Source organism: Microcaecilia unicolor, chromosome 6, assembly GCF_901765095.1.
Source record: "Microcaecilia unicolor chromosome 6, aMicUni1.1, whole genome shotgun sequence".
NCBI classification, from domain to species: domain Eukaryota; kingdom Metazoa; phylum Chordata; class Amphibia; order Gymnophiona; family Siphonopidae; genus Microcaecilia; species Microcaecilia unicolor.
Window position 1 is genome coordinate 4,005,458 of NC_044036.1, and position 15,095 is coordinate 4,020,552.

Genomic DNA, 15,095 nt, shown 5'->3' on the forward strand with positions numbered 1-15,095 from the left:
GAGAGATCGATCTGTATGACTCCGGACATTCTGGGTCTTTCCCCGGTTTCGGTATCAGTGTGATCCACGCCTCGTTGGAGTTCCGCGGAAACCCACCTCCCTCCACCGAGGCTTCAAAAAAGGAAACCAGGGCGCCACATAGTTGCGCCAACATGCACTGATAGTATTCTGTCGTGTACCCATCGGGACCCGGGGCCGTACCCCTTTTTAACGCTTTGACCACTTTCTGAATTTCCTTAGCTCTCAAAGGGGAGTTCAACTGATCTATTACCTCCGCTGTTAATTGTGGGATACCCGAATCTTCTAAATAGTCTACCAAAGCGGGTCCACTCCGCTCGCCTAGGTTGCTATAAAGGGATGCATAAAAATCATGTAGAATCTGTACCATCCCCTCAGGCCGGGCTTCACGCGAGCCATCTGGATTTATCAAAGATGGGACGAACCTATTACCCCCCCAATTCCTTACTACTCTTGCCAGCAATTTCCCTGATTTATTGCTGAATCTATGGAAGGTGAATGATCGATGAAACAGTTGTTTTTTAGTACGCTCATGGATAAGAGAATTCAGTGCCGCGAGCGTCGACACCATCTCTTCCCTACTCCTAAGTGAGGGGGCCGCTAAATGTTTACGTTTTGCTGCCTGGAATTTATGCTCAGGACAATACCCTGTGCTAACCTCTTTGCCCGGGCAGACATGTAGGAGATGACCTCCCCCCTCATAACTGCTTTTGACGTTTCCCAATAGAGAAGGGCATCATCCTCATGCTGTACATTGGTGTCCGCAAACAACTGCCATTTCTGTCTAAGAAGTTCTTGAAAGTGTACATCCCCCGCTAGATGTGATGGAAATTTCCACTGGTGTCCTCTAAGTCTACCCGCTCCTAGCTCCATATCCACCCATATCATAGCGTGATCTGAAATCTCCATTGGCCCCACCTCTGCTTTCACGATCTGTGGGAAAAGTGTACCCTCAGCTAAAATATAGTCTAACCTAGACCATGTGCCGTGCGCTCGGGAGAGGTGAGTATAATCGCGCGCAGTGGGATTGACCAAGCGCCATGGGTCGACTAAGTTCAGCGCCCTGCACAGGTGTTGTATGCCCTTACCCCTACCCAATGCCATCCCCGCTGAAGGCGCCGACCGATCTAACTGCCCATCCATCACCTGGTTGAAATCACCCACTAAGAGCCAGGGGGCAGTTGTGTGTTGGAGACCCAGACGAATTATGTGCTGAAAAAATGTATGATCGTGTACATTTGGTCCATAAATATTAAGCAAGAATACTTCTTGTCCCATTATGTTCAAGTGTAAAAGTATATACCTCCCCTGTGCATCCCGGGCTACTAACCGGGCCTTACATTGTAGAGATTTGTGGATCAGGATTGCCACTCCCCCTCTTCGCCCCTGTGCTGGTGAGAAAAAACATTCCCCCACCCACCTTTGCTTGAGCTTTTGACTTTCCTCCTAAGACAATTTTGTCTCCTGTAAACATGCTATGGAGGCTTTGTGACGCTGCAAGGCTGTTAAAATGTTTGCTCTTTTTATTGGCGATCCAATCCCAGCCACATTCCACGATATTAATCTAGTCGGATGCATCTAACCCGGGTCCCAGGACTCCATCCCAGCTTCCTTCAAATTCAATGGTGATGTTAAGGCCCCTGGGTGCCCAGCCCCCACCCCGGAGCCATCCCCTCCTGACCACTCCACATAGTGCATAGTTTCCCCTTCCCCCAAGTACAAGTTTCTGTGCAACACTCTCGTCCCCCATGCTCCCCAAGTAAACCCCTCTTTACCAGCCCACCCACCCCCTCCCCCCTACTTCCTCTCCCCCTTCATTAACCCACAACTGAGAAACTCCCATGATACCTGAGTCACAACATGCTGCGATCCCCACCCCACCCCCCACCCATCAACCGCACTTTTTAACCAAATGGAATTTTCCTGAACACAAACTTACAAAACATTGCGTACTTGCCCCTGCGTTCTGCAATTATATAATTTCTTTCATGTCCGACTGACCCACCAGTCCAATGCGTTCAGTTCTCTATTAATAAACTGCATGGCTGCTTGATCTGATACAAAAGGGATCCATTTCCCCTCATGTTGGATCTTTAGAGTAGCTGGATACAGCAACATAAAGCGCTGATTTCTTTCCACTAGCGAGGCGCAGACTGAATGAAACTTCCGTCTCCTATCTTGCAAGCTGGTTGAATAATCCTGAAAGATTCGTATTTGTACTCCAGCATATGTCAGGGATTCCCTTTTTAAGCGATATCCCCTAAGGATCTCTTCTTTATGAATATAGTTCAGTACCTTTATGATGACAACTCTGGGGCGCTCTTCGTTCTGGTGCTGTCTCCCGATCCTGTGCGCTCTCTCTAAACAGAGCGGCCCACGGCTGTCTGACAAGGCAAATTCTTTCACGAGCCATTCCTCCAAAACCGTGCTCAAATTTTTCTCCGGGATAGTTTCTGGCAACCCCACTAACCGGAGATTACTCCGTCTAGCCCGGTTTTCTAGCTCATCCAGCTTCTCCGCCTGCTGGTTCAGCTTTTCTTTAAGGCTCTTCATCTCCGGGTCACACTGCTGCCATGCGTCCTCCAGTGCGGACACCCTCGTTTCCACCTCCGTTGCGCGGCTCACTAGCGTTGCCATCAGCTCATCCACCTTTCCCAGGTGGTCATTCAGCGAAGTGAACCTGGGTTCCAGCACCGTTTCCACCGCCGCTACCAGCTGTGACAATTGGCGGGCCGAAAACTCCGCTTCGCTTCTCGGCGTTCCGGGCGCCATCTTGGATTCGCCGCTAGCGCCAGCCATTTTTTCTTTCTCTGGCTTTGCACTTTTACGTGATGTTCCCAGCGACATGGACACCAGATATTGGTCCATGCACTCTCAGCCAGCTATAGTGGACCAGGTCAGTCGATTTCGGGGCTATTTGCAGGCAGTATCGGGCGGGAATCGGGCAGGGATCCCGGAGCAGTGCGAAAGCGTGGCTACTGCTCCCTCAGCATCACGTGACCTCTGTACCACAGCTTATTAAGCCATTTAACCACTGAAGGAACCTGAGGGGACTTCCATGAAGCGGCCAAAGTAACCCTGGCCTCCAACATGGTCGATACCTCCGAGGAAGCCACATTAATGAACGCAACTGACAACGACCCAACAGTTCCAATCCAATCCACCTCTTTTGGGGGCTCGCGTGGTACCACTCAATGGCAGCTCATGCTTGGGTGGCTTTATAATACCAATACACATTTGGGACACCCAACCCGCCCTTTTTTTGATCCCAATATAACAACGTTCTAGAGAGACACGGCTTTTTATTGGACCAAATGAAACAAAGGCGATTCTGGATGCTTGAAAGAAAGGAGCGAGACAAACGTAAAGGGAGGACTTGGAATAGATACATCAAACGTGGCAGCACAATCATTTTCAAAGTAGCAATCCGTCCAAACCACGATAACTCAATGGAACCCCAAGCCACCAAATCTTTATATAAATCCCTCAAGAGGGGAGGGTAATTAGCCGAAAATAAATCAGAGAATTTATTAGTAAGGAAAATCCCCAGATACTTAATACCCCGGGACACCCAGCGAAAAGAAAAGGCCTCTCGTAAGGATGACAAAATCGAACCAGGAATACCCAATGCCACAGCCTCCGATTTAGACATTAAGCTTAAATCTAGAAACAGAGGAATACCCCTCTAGAAACTTAATCAAGTTAGGCATTGAGAGTAAATGTTTAGCTAAGGAAAGCAATATATCATCAGCAAACATAGGCAACTTATACTCCTGACCGCCAACTAAAAGCCTCAAAATATTAGGGTTAGTATGAATAGCAATAGCAAGAGGCTCCATAACCAATGCAAATAACATAGGCGAAAGGGGACAACCCTGCCGAGTCCCCCTAGATAAAGGGAACTTAGTAGAATTACCTCCATTAATGCGCACACACGCTCTGGGAGAACTATAAACAGCTTGAGTCCAGTCTCTAAAACCCCGCCCAATCCCCATCCTCTCCATAACACTGATCATAAAAGGCCAATGGACACGATAAAAAGCCTCCTCAGCATCTAATCCCAAAAAACATAAAGAGCTTTTTGACTTAGTAGCTACATGCAACAAATTGACCATGCAACGTACATTGTCTTTAGCTTGCCTATGAGGAATAAACCCAACTTGATCAGGATGGACTAAGTCAGGAAGGACTTTTTTTTTTATTCAAATTCCAAATAACAGTTCACAATTCACACCAAATTCAACTGTAACACAACTTTTTTGAAAAAACAGCCGAAAGGCTACAAATGTACCATTTGTATGTGTTCATTAGCTACATGTACTTTCCCCTTCCCTCAATACCCCCCCTTACCTCCCCCCCTCCCCCAATGCTTTCTTGTTATGACTTTTCCCCTGGTAATCCTTCGTCATTCCCTATACACATTATATTATCTACCATTGTCCATTCTTTCGCCTTTGGATTATATCTACCATTTTTCCTATCCGTCAGTTTTTCAAGTTCTGTCAGAGTCTTAAGTTTCAGTGACCAGTCCTGCACCAACAGTCCTGTTGGCTGCTTCCAATGTGCCGCAATCACAGTTTTGGCTGCTGCTAAACACATTCATTTAAAGCATTAAGATGCTAAGGATGTAAAAAGAATCGAAGCGGTGCAAAGAAAAGCTACGAGAATGGCATGGGATTTGCGTTACAAGACGTATGAGGAGACACTTGCTGAACTGAACATGTATACCCTGGAGGAAAGGAGAAACAGGGGTGATATGATACAGACATTCAAATATTTGAAAGGTATTAATCCGCAAACGAACCTTTTCCGGAGATACGAAGGCGGTAGAACGAGAGGACATGAAATGAGATTGAAGGGGGGGCAGACTCAAAAAAAATGTCAGATAGTATTTTTTCATGGAGAGAGTAGTGATGCTTGGAATGCCCTCCCGCGGGAGGTGGTGGAGATGAAAATGGTAACGGAATTCAAACATGCGTGGGATAAACATAAAGGAATCCTGTTCAGAAGAAATGGATCCTCAGGAGCTTAGCCGAGATTGGATAACAGAGCCGGTAGTGGGAGGCGGGGCTGGTGGTTGGGAGGTGGGGATAGTGCTGGGCGGACTTGTATGGTCTGTGCCAGAGCCAATGGTGGGAGGCGGGGATAGTGCTGGGCAGACTTGTACGGTCTGTGCCCTGAAAAAGACAGGTACAAATCAAGGTAAGGTATACACAAAAAAGTGGCACATTTCTTGGGCAGACTGGATGGACCGTGCAGGTCTTTTTCTGCCGTCATCTACTATGTTACTATGTCTGCAATGCCATTTCTGTCCCCTTTTGTTACCCCAGCTCAATAAGCACCATTTCGAGTCCTTAGGAAAGATAGTTTCCAGCACTAGTGATAACTTGCTAGATATTGCTTCCCAAAAGGGCGTAAGAGACTTACAAGACCACCAGATGTGGAAATAGATTCCTTGCTCTGAGCTACATCTCCAACACTGATCAGAGGCTGCAGGAAACATTTTCTTTACCTTGTCAGGTGTATAGTACCACCTGCTTAGCACCTTAAATACATCCTATATAATAAAACTCACCCTCAACGTTCTGAAGACACTGACGTCAGTGAAGACAAGCCACTGACATCACTTCCTTCAAGACGGGTTCGAAGGGTTCCTGGTTGTGAAGCCACCGAAATCGCCAAGTCTCGGGGCCCCGCCCTCGCGTCAAACGTGATGACGTTGAGGGTGGAGCAATGGCGTCACACACCGAGGGCAGAGCAATGGCGTACGGTGCGTTCAGGAGGTGCGGAGTAATGGCGTCAGAATGACGAAGGGGCTGGCAGGTAGGTAGGGAGGTAGGGAGGGAGGGAGAAGGGGGTATGTTGGGGAGGAAAACCTTGCTAGCGCCCGTTTCATTTGATCCACAAACAGGCCTCTTTTACTAGTAAGTACATAAGTAATGCCACAATGGGAAAAGACCAAGGGTCTATCGAGCCCAACATCCTGTCCACGACAGTGGCCAATCCAGGCTAAGAGCACCTGGCAAGCTTCCCAAATGTACAAACATTGTATACATGTTATTCCTGGAATTGTGGATTTTTCCCAAGTCCATTTAGTAGCGGTTTATGGACTTGTCCTTTAGGAAACCGCCTAACCCCTTTTTAAACTCTGCCAAGCTAACCGCCTTCACCACGTTCTCCGGCAATGAATTCCAGAGTTTAATTACGCGTTGGGTGAAGAAACATTTTCTCCGATTTGTTTTAAATTTACTACACTGTAGTTTCATCGCATGCCCCCTAGTCCTAGTATTTTTGGAAAGCGTGAACAGACGCTTCACATCCACTCCACTCATTATTTTATATACCTCTATCATGTCCCCCCTCAGCCGTCTCTTCTCCAAGCTGAAAAGCCCTAGCCTCCTTAGTCTTTCTTCATAGGGAAGTCATCCCATCCACGCTATCATTTTAGTCGCCCTTCGCTGCACCTCTTCCAATTCTGCTATATCTTTCTTGAGATGCGGCGACCAGAATTGAACACAATACTCAAGGTGCGGTCGCACCATGGAGCGATATAACGGCATTATAACATCCTCACTCCTGTTTTCCATACCTTTCCTAATAATACCCAATATTTTATTCGCTTTCCGAGCCGCAGCAGCACACTGAGTAGAAGGTTTCAGCCTATTATCAACGACGACGACACCCAGATCCATTTCTTGGTCCGTAACTCCTAATGTGGAACCTTGCATGACGTAGCTATAATTCGGGTTCTTTTTTCCCACATGCATCACCTTGCACTTGCTCACATTAAACGTCGTCTGCTATTTAGCTGCCCAGTCTCCCAGTCTCGTAAGGTCCTTCTGTAATTTTTCACAATCCGGTCGCGAGTTAATGACTTTGAATAACTTTGTGTCATCAGCAAATTTAATTACCTCGCTAGTTACTCCCATCTCTAAATCATTTATAAATATATTAAAAAGCAGCGGTCCTAGAACAGACCCCTGAGGAACCCCACTAACTACCCTTCTCCATTGTGAATACTGCCCATTTAACCCCACTCTCTGTTTCCTATCCTTCAACCAGTTTTTAATCCACAATAGGACTTTTCCTCCTATCCCATGACCCTCCAATTTCCTCTGTAGCCTTTTCATGCGGTACCTTGTCAAACGCCTTTTGAAAATCCAGATACACAATATCAACCGGCTCCCCTTTGTCCACGTTTGTTTACTCCTTGTAGGCATTTTCTTTAACACACACACTGACGCCTTTTTCACTTCCAAACAAATCCTTTCCCATTCAGTCATAGTAACATAGTAGATGACGGCAGAAAAAGACCTGCATGGTCCATCCAGTCTGCCCAAGACAAACTCATATGTGTATACCTTACCTTGAATTTGTACCTGTCCTTTTCAGGGCACAGACCATATAAGTCTGCCCAGCAGTATTTCCCGCCTCCCAACCACCAGTCCCGCCTCCCATCACCGGCTCTGGTACAGACCGTATAAGTCTGCCCTCCCCTATCCTCGCCTCCCAACCACCACCCCCTCTTCCCCCCAACTGCTCCGCCACCCAATTTCAGCTAAGCTTCTGAGGATCCATTCCTTCTGCACAGGATTCCTCTATGCATATCCTTTCACAGTTTAAATCCTTTTCCCATGCCCTCATAAATGCTAGCTTAGACGTGAATTTCCCCCTAATATGTTGATATAATCTTGAAATGCCTCTCCTCCCTGTATCAAGTGTTTCCCATAAATTTTCCATTACTTCTCCTTCTAGTGGGTCATTTTTAAGCCATCCTTGCCCTCTTATAAATGTACTAATCTGAATGTATGCAAAAAGGTCCGTTTCTGGTAATTCAAATGCCCTCTGAAGTTCCCTAAATTCCCTCATTTTCCCTTCGTCCAATAAGTCCCAGAATTTCTGCAAACCTTTCTGTTCCCATTCCCTAAACACTCCCCCTTCCCCCCCTGCTGGGAATTCCGGTTCTTGAGTAATCTTAGCAAGAGTTGATATTTTCCTACTTCCCCTAAGCTTTGCTTTCATCGCATCCCAAAGATTTAGTAAGTGGGCCACAAATGGATTATCCCCTTGCCGCCTGGAGGCATCTAAGTCAGGAAGGACTTTAGCTAATTGATTCGCTAAGACCTTAGCTATAGCTTTGCTATCATCGCATCCCAAAGATTTAGTAAGTGGGCCTCAAATGGATTATCCCCTTGCCGCCTGGAGGCATCTAAGTCAGGAAGGACTTTAGCTAATTGATTCGCTAAGACCTTAGCTATAATTTTAACATCAGAATTGAGATGGGTCGATATGAGGCACAGTCCAACTTGTCTTTTCCCGGCTTTGGAATCACTGCTATCCAAGCTTCCATTATAGAGGGAGGAAGAGCGTCCCCTTCCCGAACACCATTAAGAATCTCAACTAGGAGAGGAGCCAACTCTCCCCTAAACGCTCTATAAAAATCATTCGGCAGACCATCCAGTCCAGGAGCCTTCCCAGTGGGCAAATCCTTAATAACTGTAACAATTTCATCTACCTTGATGATACCATCCAATAAGGAACACTGCTCATCTGTCAGAGGGAAGGCTCTGTGAAGAAAGAAAGGAACCAATAGCATCACGATGGATAGTAGAATCCGCCAAGTATAAGGACTGGTAAAAGGACTGAAAGCGCTGACGGATCAAGGAAGACTTAGTTAATACCTTATTCTTACCCTCTCCAATCCGCAGAATAGTTAGGTCAAACCTCTGCTGCTTCAATCTAAGAGCTAAAGAGCAACCAGGCTTGTTATGATTAAAATACTGATGCAGTTGTTGTTGACCTCTTACAAACTGCAATTGCACCGAGTATATGTTATCAAATCTGAGTCAAAGAGCCTGGATTTGTCGCAAAATAGACACCGAATGCGAGGACTTATGCCAATCCTCCAAACAAGACAACTGTGAAATACACATAGCAACCTCTTATCTCCGGAACATGGCCTGGGTACTAGCATGTTTTAGAAAGCACCCCCTCGTTAAAGCCTTCAAGGCGTCCCAAACAATCCCCATAGGTGGACCTCAATTCAAGTTGATATCAAGATATTCCCTCAGGAGTGTTCGATACGCAGCTAACATCTTCTCGTTCCTAAGCAAAGAGACATTTAGAGTCCACCTAGTATCCTTATCTACCTCACACAAAGACGAAAGATTAAGTCAAGTTGGGGAGTGATCAGAGATAGTAATCGAGCCAATACCCGAAGTACTACTGCCCTAAGTCAAAGATATGTCAAGGAGCAAATGATCGATGCAAGAATAAGAGTCATGCGAATGAGAATAAAAAGAGTAGTCCTGTTCCCTAGGATGATGTAAACGCCACACATCGCACACAGCTAAAGATCGAGCTAAAGCAACCAACGCCTTAGAATTTTTAACGTCAGACCCCGAGACTACACCCGACTTGTCCAAAACCGGATCAAACGTTGCATTAAAGTCACCTCCCAACACCAAGTTACCAAAGGGTCAGCTTGCACTACTTTGCCAAGCCTAACAAAAAATTCTCCCAGAGATTCATTAGGCGCATAAACAGAAACTAGGGAAAAAGCGGAATTGTTCAAAAACACATGTAAAAGCAAAAAACGACCAACAGGATCACGCTTAACTTTCTGCACCTGATCCTGCAGTGAAGAGTGAAGCAAAATTGCAACCCCGCGCTTCTTCAAGGCGTCAGCAGCGGAAGCACAATAGACATTTGGGTAATGATGATGAGTCAAAAATTTCTCATGTTCCCTCTTAAAGTGGGTCTCCTGCAAAAATACCACTTGAGGTGTATGTAACAACAATTCCTGAAATAGCTTTTGCCACTTTTAAGGAGAGTTGAGACCCTTGACATAAGTCAAGAACTTAAGATCAACACTCATATATAGTACATTCCACGAACCGAGAGGCCCAGATAAAGCTTAGAGCCATAGATCCACACAGATGTTGGAAGGTGAGAAGGGGGGGGGGGAAAACCCCACACACACATCCCCCCCAACAACCCCCCCAAACATTACCCTCCCCCTCAGCATGAAATAGAAATAGCAACAAATCCCCCCTATGCTGTATGAACTCCCTATCCCACCCCCTCTCCCACCATCAACCCCCCCCCCCCCCAACCATCCCACATCACTAGATAAGGACCCACAAAGTTCCCTAACTAGGCAGACCAGAAAAAAAGAATCCCCAAACCCGAAACACCACCCAAGATCCACCTCCCCCACACATCCCCGCTACCCCTAACACACAAAGCCCCATTGAAATAACACACAAAACGAACATCCATATCTCCCCCTCCCGCTCCAACCCCCTTCAAACAACTCTCAAATAAAATATATAGCTAAATACAATACACCTCCAAAACACAGCGTACAGGTCTAGAAGTAGAATCATGAACACAGAGTCACAAAGACCAGCAAACAAACCAGTCCGACCCCTCAGGTAACTTTCGGGGGACTCTTAGACTTGGTAAAAACACGATTCCACTGCTGGAGTTTGGCCAGAGCTGTAGGGGTTAGATCCATGGGTGGGTAATCAGTAGTCGTCAAACCTTCTCCATGCAGAACCTTCCAAACTTCCGATAGGAGTCACAGCCGATGCAGCCTCCCCCCCACTGTGAAGCAGAGAGGAAAAGACCAGTGGTAAGGAATCTTGTTTTTGACTACAATGTCCAGAGTTGGTTTCATTGCACGACGTTGTGCCAACGTCAGTTGGGATAGATCCTGGTATACCTTTACATGAGCCTCATTATAATCAATATGCGAAACCTGACGAGCACGCTGCATCACTTGATCTATGGTCGCATAAGAAGAAAAACAGACTACAATATTGCATGGCTTAATGTCCACTCTTTCCTAAGGCTCTATGAGCTCTTTCAACAGCAATGTCCTCTGACCAACCTTGTCTCCCACCTCAGGGACCCCACAAAAACGGAGGTTATTCCTTCGCCCCCGATTTTCTTGGTCATCCACTTTATATTGCAGCTCATCCAAATACTCGTGAAGCTTTGAAATTCGAGAATCAGCCCCGTTCAGCTGTTCCACATGCTCATCAACACGAGCCTCTAAGTCCTCCACACGCCCTCCCAGCTCACGCAAGTCAACACACAGGACATCCATTCAGTCCAGTATTTCCTCCTGAGAGGATTTAATCTGTTCTCAAATCTCAGTTAGACACTTTGCTAAATCCTTTGAAATGCCCCGTTTAGCAGAGGCGCTACAAATCTCGGTTGTAGACATAGCGGAATCAGAGTCAGAATGTGAAGCGCGAGCCGAGAGCACATGGCGTCTCGAGGCCTTACCAGCTTGCCGTGTTGATTGAGGCTCACTCTCCTTCCGAGCCAAGGACATATCTCCGACCCAAACAGAGAAGACCACAATGAAGTCTGACGCCTTCTTATAAAACAGAACACCGACTCAGGGACGGATGAACGCTATTTTCGCTAATTAAAAGCAGGGATGCAACGGAGCTTCAGACTCAGGCAGCCATCCAAGTTCGTGACGTCACTTCCTCCCAACTGTATCATATTTTTGATGTTTTTCTTGAATGTAAGCCACATTGAACCTGAGCTAGTTTGGGATAATGTGGGATACAAATGTCAAAATAATAATAATAATATGGCATTGGGGCTGTACTAGAACTAGAGGGCATGAAATGAGATTGAAGGGGGGCAGACTCAAAAAAAAATGTCAGGAAGTATTTTTTCATGGAGAGAGTAGTGGATGCTTGGAATACCCTCCCACGGGAGGTGGTGGAGAGGAAAACGGTAACGGAATTCAAACGTGCGAGGGATAAACATAAAGGAATCCTGTTCAGAAGAAATGGATCCTCAGGAGCTTAGCCGAGATTGGGTGGCAGAGCTGGTGGTGGGAGGCGGGGCTGGTGGTTGGGAGGCGGGGATAGTGCTGGCCAGACTTATACGGTTTGTGCCAGAGCAGGTGGTGGGAGGCAGGGATAGTGCTGGGCAGACTTATACGGTCTGTGCCAGAGCCGGTGGTGGGAGGCGGGGCTGGTGGTTGGGAGGCGGGAAATACTGCTGGGCAGAATTGTACGGTCTGTACCCTGAAAATGACAGTTACAAATCAAGGTAAGATATACCGTGCAGGTCTTTTTTTCTGTCATCTACTATGTTACTATGAGGCATATTTTCAAAGCACTTAGCCTTCCAAAGTTCCATAGGTTTCTGTGGAACTTTGGAAGGCTAAGTGCTTTGAAAATATGCCTCTATGTTACTCAGTCAAACGAATAGCAAAAGGAAAGAGCACCCAATTGTGTACCTGAGTCACAAGCTCCTTGACATGGAAGTAGCTTATGCCACTATTGAGAAAGAATGTTTGGCCTTAGTCTGGGCCCTTAAGAGACTGCAACCATATCTGTATGGGTGAGACTTTACTGTCATGACAGATCACAATCCATTGGTCTGGCTTAAGAGAATGTCGGGAGAGAATGAGAAACTATTCTGGTGGAGCCTCTCTCTACAGATGTACAATTTCACCATACAGCAGCAGAAGGGCAGCGAACAAGGAACGCTGATGACCTCTCTAGGAAGGAAGAGCCAGGACTGCCCTGACGCTGGACTGTCAAGACCCAACCAGCAGCCTGAAGAGGCAGCAGTCCGGGGTCTCTCCAAAGAGAGGAGGTATGGCTAAACTGGGGACTTCAATGCTTTGCAATTTGTATTGGTGCCCTATGACCCTTTTTCCCTTCAGGGTATTTTCCTTGGTTAGCCAGCAGGTGGTAATTCACTTTTGCATTATAGCTGTAACAGAGGTCTGTTTTCTTTTTCGCTACATTCTCCAAAAGGAAAAGTTCATCTGCAGTGTCATTGGTCAAGCATCCTTAGTGCTAATGTTCTGTGCCCTGATTGACCCTGAAGCCAAAGACCTAGCCCAGAATGTACTAGAACTCGTATATAGGCAATACATTGTAATATATTTCCAAAATGTGGCAATCTTCTCTTCTATTGCCAACAAAACCTTTGTGAGAACCCTTTTCTTTGTTCTGGGACCACAAGACAAAGCAACAAACTCTAACGAGAGTAATTATTAGCTAACAAGCAACAAAGCCCGTTTCATGAAAAATGACAGGCCCTAGGAAGGCTCTCGTCTAAGCGATTTCTCCTCTCTCCCCTGCCCTCCCCTCCATGTCCAGCGATTCTTTCCGCCCCTCCCATCCATGTCCAGCGATTCTCTCTACCCTGCCCTCCCATCCCATCCAATCCATGTCCCGCGATTCTCCCTTCTCCTCCATGGCCCGCGATTCTGGCCTCCCCTCCATGTCCAGTGATTCTCCTCTGCCCTGACCTCTCATCCGTATCCCGTGATTCTCCCCTCACCTCCCATCCCATTGATGTCCAGCGATTATCCTATGCCCTGCCCTCCCATCCATGTCCAGCAATTCTACCCTCCCCTCTCCTCCCCTACATAGCCAGTGACTCTATCCTTCCTGCCACCCTGGAGGAGTAGCCTAGTGGTTAGTGCAGTGGATTTTGATCCTGGGGAACGGAGTTCGATTCCCACTGCAGCTCCTTGTGACTCTGAGCAAGTCATTTAACCCTCCATTGCCCCTGGTACAAAATAAGTACCTGAATATATGTAAACCGCTTTGAATGTAGTTGCAAAAACCTCAGAAAGGTGGTATATCAAGTCCCATTTCCATTTCCCTTTCCCTATTTCAGATTCTACATGGAATGTTGCTGTTGCTACTATTTGAGATTCTGGAATGTTGCTACTATTTGAAGATTCTACATGGAATGTTGCTAGTGGAGGAGGAGCCTAGTGGTTAGTGCAGTGGACTTTGATGCTGGGGAACTGGGTTCAATTCCCACTGCAGCTCCTTGTGACTCTGGGCAAGTCACTTAACCCTCCATTGCCCCTGGTACAAAATAAGTACCTGAATATATGTAAACCGCTTTGAATGTAGTTGCAAAAACCTCAGAAAGGTAGTATATCAAGTCCCATTTCCCTTCCCTACCCTTTAAGCCGTTCATCTTACCTCAGGTCGCAGTGGCGGCAGGCTGGGCTTCCGTCACCTCCAGCCTTCCCTTGCCTTCCCTCTCAGTGTCCCACCCTCCTCTGACGTCATTTCATCTTTCCGCGAGGGCAGGACACTGAGAGGGAAGGAAACGCTGGAGACGAGCTGACATCAGCATGCTGTTACGAACCCAGCCAGCCAGCCATCAAGGGAAGCAGAGTGAGCAATTATTATATAGATTAGCTAAATCACCTTATTAGCCCTACACTCCTCTTACACACCAGCACATCTTTACTAATGTTTCTGTAAGTAAAGACCTTCTAACTGATCACACATCAGATGCCAGTATATCATACTCCCAGCAGGTCAGGAAAAGACATTTGGTGGAAGACAATGCACGCTTCACACTCACCAACTCAGATTCTGGCATTGGAGAAATGATTTGGTGCAAATTTGACAGAAACCACGCAAGACGAACATTGCGGGAAATGCGATAATCCTTCTTCATTAACAGAAACACCTGCCCCGCCTCCTCCACCTGACAGAAAAAAAGAGAAACAAGGATTATGGTATTAATCTCACAATCCAGATACAGACTTCAACACTCACTCAGTAAGGCGGCAATACTGACCCCTAGGGAATGGGGGGGGGGGGGGGGAGACAGGATCTCCAGGAAAAGGCAGGTCTACACAGGAAGCCAGCTCGGAGAGAGCACAGGACTCCATTAAACAATGACAGAAGTGGAGCAGCAGCCCAGCAATTAAAACAACAGGAAAGCCAAGGTTCAAATCCCACTTCTCTCCTGATACTCCTTGTGACCTTTGGCAAATCATTTAACCCTCCAATGGTTCAAGTACAAACATGCAAAATATCAGACACAGTGTAAGTTAGGCAGAGCACCAGGAGGGACCCAGGGAAGCTGGTGGAATGGTCTAGAGTGTGGAACAAATATTTCATTCTAAAAAATGTAGAATTGTGCAAAAGAACAAGAAAAAAGACAGTACTTATTCAGGTGAGAGATATTATAGAGTAAGGAAATAACGATGGATCTATTCAGATATCTATAAAAAAACGATTGATCCATCCAGATATCTCTAAAACCCCACAAGA

General features: G+C 46.6%; 1 protein-coding gene across 6 annotated transcripts in view; it reads right to left on the reverse strand.

Annotated features, from left to right (window-relative positions):
* SZT2 (SZT2 subunit of KICSTOR complex) overlaps window positions 1–14,522 on the reverse strand; it is a 484,798-nt gene extending 470,276 nt beyond the window's left edge. For all 6 annotated transcript variants that reach the window (XM_030207429.1, XM_030207428.1, XM_030207430.1 and 3 more), the window contains exon 1: window positions 14,398–14,522. In XM_030207429.1, coding sequence (XP_030063289.1) covers window positions 14,398–14,493 — 96 coding nt within the window. In that variant the 5' untranslated portion in view covers window positions 14,494–14,522. The remainder of the gene's footprint in view (window positions 1–14,397) is intronic.
* Window positions 14,523–15,095: the final 573 nt, after the last annotated feature.